The 6,000-nt window shown below is 37.2% G+C and overlaps 2 protein-coding genes across 2 annotated transcripts in view; both read right to left on the bottom strand.

Annotated features, from left to right (window-relative positions):
* LOC140921542 (uncharacterized) overlaps positions 1–6,000 on the bottom strand; it is a 471,050-nt gene that overhangs the window by 14,400 nt on the left and 450,650 nt on the right. Inside the window, exons 13-14 of the mRNA XM_073371551.1 lie at positions 1,486–1,576; positions 522–896 (exon numbers count right to left, since the gene is read on the bottom strand). Coding sequence (XP_073227652.1) covers positions 522–896; positions 1,486–1,576 — 466 coding nt within the window. The remainder of the gene's footprint in view (positions 1–521; positions 897–1,485; positions 1,577–6,000) is intronic.
* Positions 1–6,000, bottom strand: part of LOC140921648 (uncharacterized) — a 216,262-nt gene that overhangs the window by 146,508 nt on the left and 63,754 nt on the right. The gene's annotated exons all lie outside the window — the stretch shown is intronic.

Here is a 6,000-nt window from a genome sequence, read left to right as displayed (position 1 = left end):
GTGTTCGGCTTACAACAAAAGTTTCGGAAATAAATTCCTAAGGCGTTACTTTTTGCTTGGTGACCCTTTTGGTCACACTCCAGGAAAAACCTAAGCTCGCCAGAAGAAACAAAAGGGTAGTTTACACGTAGCAGTTTCTCGGTCCGATTTTGCAAAGAAAACATATTCTTAACAGAAAAATCAGCCTAATTTACAATTCGGGTAGAATCCCTTTTAGACGGAGAGATTGACCTATTACTGAAACATAAACTGTAAACTGGACGCAGCCTAAGACTCTCGTGAATGACAACTAATCATATTCTCTTTTTATTTTTAAATATGTTAAGTAAAAATTTTTAGTAGATTTCTTTACGTAGGTTAAAGCGTATTCGCTTTAGTTTTCTGGTTTTAAGTAATTAAAAGGATATAAAAAGGAGGCTTCGCGTCAGTCTTGGCTCTTTTGGCCTTGGCTATATTGATAATTGATTTGTCTTATTTGTTGAACAAAAACCTTACAATTAAACATAGATTAAAAACCGTACCTTTCTTACAAGTATACTGATGACAGTCGCTGCATTTCACGTCATTCCATTCGTAATTGTATTCAACACCAAGTGTATGCACACAGTCCTCATCCCAAAAATTGTTTGGCTGGTTTTTGGCCCAAGCTGTAAAGTTCCCAGTACCACGATCTGCCCAAGTAAAGGAACCCTCTGTAAAAATATCATTCAATCCCAGCCAGGATTTTGCTCCATTGTGAAGATGCTGTAAAAATACATTTTCTTCATTGTTTTGGACATCAACAAGAATCGAGTTTTCTTGTCGGCATTTATCCAGTGCTGTGGTCCAATTTCGACAAGTCTTACTTGTGAAATAGCAAAAGCCGTTGAAATAGTTCCAGCCAGGATCACAAATATCTACAAAGTCAGACAAGGATGATAATTTTCAACTTTTATTAATTTCCTTATTATATTGTTACTTTACTTTTGATAAATAATTGTATCCGTCGTCGTAATTTGTATGTCATCTATCATGAAAAATTGTTAGTAATTGAGGAGGCTTAATTAACATTAGGCTAGATACAGTTTCCTTTAGGCCTCCTTTCCATACTTACTCCATTTTTGTATAAAATACAAATAAATGAAAAAATACCTTGGTATATATTAACCTTAACGGCACCTCAGTCGCAGTACTATTGCAAGGCTGATACGAAAATGATCGCAAATAAAAACATTTCAGGGGCAGTTGGAGTGGTGCCACCCAGATCAGATGAAAGAAAGATAAATAGTACGTAAAAGCAACACAAACTTCTAACGTTTGTTCGATGCCTGATGCTTTAAATTTGAGCAAAGTGTTGTATCCTTGCCGGTGAAATATTCTTCAGAAAAAAAAACACAGGTGAATCAAAAGACGAATTGTTTTCAGGTTAATCTGGTAAGCTTCATTTGTCAAAACATACGCTGGACATACTCAAAAAACGGAGACAGTTAGTAGTAATTAACAGACCTGTGAGCACAGCATAACTGACGGACAAGGGGTCATATCTGGTCCCGTATAATTCCTTGACACAGGCTCTGAATCCAGAGGTATTCATGTTCTGCAAACATAACACAATAACTGGGTTTACATAGGGAGAGATACAGATTCGTTTTAAAATCTTTGTCTAAAATTATTGCTTTTGATATCGAAGAAGTCAAAAGACTGCAAGGCGATTCAGTAACGTCACTTGACGATGGTCATGGTCTGTGTGAATAGTTAACGCTTTTCAGGACCTCGAACTGAGTGAATGAAAAGAGATTTAAAGGGACAGTGTCCCGATTATGCGCACGCGCGAGCGTCATCTGTTTTTTCTTCAAAAGACAATAGAACTGTCAAATTGACTCGACAAGATTTCCTTCCGGACCGCACCGCCGACAGAGATTTGTTGTTTATATTCTCAAGTAATATTTTAGACTTTCGAAGAAGTCTTTCGTCTTATATAAAAATTTGGCTCGCGGTTCGAAGACTCATCGCGATTTTATCGCTAGCTTGGCCGCCTCGCGACCCGAAAATCTCGTTCCGCTCGCTTTAAAAACATATTTTCTCAGGTCAATCGCTCCAAGTCCAGTAATATCTGCCTGATTTGCTCGCGTTCTAGCCTCAAACGTTTGAAAGACATAAATAAAAATGCAATCTCAACGCTATGAATCATCACAAAGGTTAGTCAAGAATGATATTATGATTCATGTCACTAGTTTTTCAAAACGTGTAGCGCCTGTTTGTTCGATTTTGTCGGCCGTAAGGAGATTCATTTAAAAGTTTACTAACGCGTCGTTGCAAAACATTCTGCTTCACGAAGCTCCCCTCCACAAGATCTCCTCAGTCCCCTGCTCAGTCACTTCAATGTCTCAACGATTTCTTTCTTACAGTCTTTATTGTTGCTGTTTAATTTCTGCGTATTCCTTTCACAATTATCTGAGCTTGTATGGAAGCTAGCAGAAGAAATAAGCCTTCAATCGGCATCAAGGTGGCTCCAATCTTTTGGTCCTCCGGCCAACGGCAATAAACGTAACGCCAAAAAATCCAGATTTTGCCCAAATAAAAACTTAACAGGAACAATATATCATTGATCTATAATCCTGAGAAGTTTTAGTGTCGTATTGAACCCGGCCAAGCGCGATGCAAACGGATTTTTCAAGATTCTCTTACTCTCCTCGCATCTTTTGATTTCGCGACATCCTGTCCAAAAAGCAAAGTTTGATGCATGCGCAGTAACGGGATACTGTTCCTTTAAGGCACCCAACGACGATTTCCCCTAAATACATTCAAAATTCTTTTTAGGCTATCCAGGGTACTTTTGATCTTTAGAAATGCATTTTGTATCTGTTCCATCATCCTAGGGGAAATTGAGCTTTTCGAAATTACAAGGGCTTCAGTATTATTTTTCAGAAAATTTTAGATGCGATATAATGTTTTACGAAAGTGGCATTTTCTTAATCCTCTATCCATCGCATTTTTGAATCCGAAAACTTTAGGTTTCCTTTTTCTACGAAAATTAGCCCAACAAGAGGAGTAAAATGTGAGAAGTTCAATTTCAGAACATCGTAGGACATTTATTACATAGGCTTCGAAAATTGTACCTGAATGGAACGGTCATCTAGAAATTCTAGACATCATCAAGCAAAAGAAAATTCTAGGCAATATTTGCTTCTCCGAACATATGATTTAAAGAAAACAGTCGTTGGGTGCCCCTATTGAAAGCGTTATCTAATTTAAGGAATGTATATCGCTTTCCACAAGCTAAGGGTGTTTTCTATATATCATGAATAATGTAGGTTTCGTCGCTGGCGAGACACATGGCCCTCACTACCAGAGCTTAATATTCCCGTCTATCCCCGAAAAAGCATGCAGGAGTATTGCTAGTAGATACTTCCCCCTGGACAAGATGCGTGGATAAAGAGATTCAAAGTGGAACAAAGCTTCGTGTCTAAGGAAAACAGTTCGACAGTTACGCATGAACTTGAGCCTACAGTTCAAGACCATCACGACTCCTGAATTTAACCCATAGACGTCCAAGACTTTCAGGGTTTAGAGTAATTTTCTACATACAAACAATCCATAGGATTTCGTGAATCCATAATTGGGGTTACCATGGAAGGTGCTGTTCTAAAACACTGAAGGCTTGAGTTTTCTGGAAACGTCATTCTGACGTAGTCATTTTGCTTCGATGAGCTAAAGTTCGGAAAGAAAAGGCTGAAGTTTGGATTCTACGCGATGTTTGGTACTTTTACAGCCATATTTCAGCTTTAGTGGTTGCCTGATGAGCATCATTAAGCGTGACGGTAGCTAAGAGTTCACTTTCTTAAAGCATCGCGTAGAATGCCCGGTCACATTCGGGAATTTAACAGGCTAGAGCCGCATTCGAGCCACGATTTGGTCTTTAAAATATGGCGGAATAATAAGACTGAAGCGTACTTTCGGAGTTTTTTGTCTCTAATTGTGAGTTACTCGTAACCAAATCTCAACGGGTAACACCGGAATATTTATATCAAGAAACATCAAATTCAAGATCTTACCTTCGAATATTGCCAGCTTATCGGATTTCACTGGGTTTTTCGCGCTAAAAACCAACCAAAAAATCGCCATTTTTGTATGGATTTTCACCTTCGTAGACTTTCGCGAAAAGATTACAACCAAAGTTTGCAGAAATCGCGAACGGTACCGCCTGATATCGTGACATCTCTTGTCTGCCTTTAAAACCACCGGCAGTCTTTTAAACCAAGGATTATGATAAAAACTGGGTTTTTTGTTTTCCTTTGAATTTGACCTGAACCTGTGAGGGGTAGGCATATATTTAAGAATTTGCGACCACTGAAAATGACAACAAGCGCGAAATTTCCGTGGTAGGTCAGAGCGACAGTAGATTTTGAACTAATATTAAGGAAAAAAAATTGGCTATTTCCTAGCATGCAGTGCAGTCGTGATGTTGAAAATCGAGGCAAGGCCAGGCAGCACTAAAACAAAAGGCTATATTTCCAGGAAACAAAGAAGAACAAAAAAAGTCACTTCTAAGCTAGAAAAAGGACTGAATTTTACTGTGAATGGTGACTTTTGATTTTACAACGATGATTTCTGAAAAGAATCCTGAAGGCAAAAAACAGGATTATTGTCGTTTTATCTACGACGTTAAAAACGGTCATTTTTTGCTCTGATCTTGTCCAAATTCAAAAGGTGATATTTTGCAAAAAGCTAGCGCTTAATTTTTTGCGTCTATTCGGGATGTCCCAATTTGAAGGGCATTCTACCCAATGCTCTAGCTGACAGTTAAGGCAATTCTCGCGCGATTGAAAAAGTTGCAATGTTTTAAAGCAGTATAGTCTTGTACGACCATTTTTGGCCGGCAGGGCCGTCAATGGGTTAACGTTATAATAATAATGATAATAATAATAATAATAATAATAATAATAATAATAATAATAATAATAATAATAATAATAATAAAACTTAAAACTATATACAAATGTACACGACTCAAAATTCACACAAGTCACAGCAGTTACTATCATTATCTAATATTATTTTGATCACATGCTTTTCCTAGATAAGGTGACGTGCAATACACTGTATGTCGAAACAACAAGTAAGCTACACCTATATATGGCCTCCAATCTGCCAGACTGTTTAATTTTGTCCTTCGTCGAGTTTTGGTTTGAAATTTGTTTACCAGGACACATCACTATAATACGCTTTAAGAGCCCATGACTGTAAATATCGAGAATCGCTGGCCAGGCTAAAAAAAAATCGAAAATTCTGATAATTTGTCAGAAAAACCCCTTTGGGGAACTATCTTCGAAAAAAATATTTTCACCTTTCAAGAATCTATAGTTTTCGAGAAAATGAGGAAAAACGAAAAAAGCGGTTTTTACCTAATTAATTATGCAAAAATTAGATTAAAAATGACCTACTTTATCGCGTCTGTACCGAGGCAAGATTCAAAGCTATAAGACAGAAATATTTTTGTTTAAAAGAATTCTATCTTTTCTTTCTATCCGTGGTATGTTTTAAATCAAAAACATGATTTGGAATTTTTTACGGTTTTTTAAAAACTACCACTAAGCGCACTTTTTAAAACGGCTAAAAAATGAGCAACTTCAGAGGCAAAAAACTCACCTTGGTATGTGTGATACCTACCCAAAATGTATACTAGGACAAAGTTCAGCTCTTATATTAACAGAATATGAAATAAAAAATCTGGGTACTCCGGATTTGCCTTTACAAAATGAAAAGTTTCGTGACCACCAGTGGCAAAATGTCACAAATTTGCATAAGTCAAATTTGTAGAGAAATGATGCCGCCTGATTTTTCTTTGTAGTTTCGGTACGTGGTATATTCGAAACGTAGGAGAAGGATGAAAGCGACTTTAAATGAAGCTAAAATTAAGTAAAGGATCTGAAAAATTGATATCCCTGATAGCAAATTGCTGGGAAGGTTGGTGACACAATGTGGCAAATTTGCATATAAACGCATCTGCATATTCCTATC

The sequence above is a fragment of the Porites lutea genome, chromosome 1 (genome assembly GCF_958299795.1).
Source record: "Porites lutea chromosome 1, jaPorLute2.1, whole genome shotgun sequence".
NCBI classification, from domain to species: domain Eukaryota; kingdom Metazoa; phylum Cnidaria; class Anthozoa; order Scleractinia; family Poritidae; genus Porites; species Porites lutea.
This window is presented reverse-complemented; position numbering and strand designations above follow the sequence as displayed.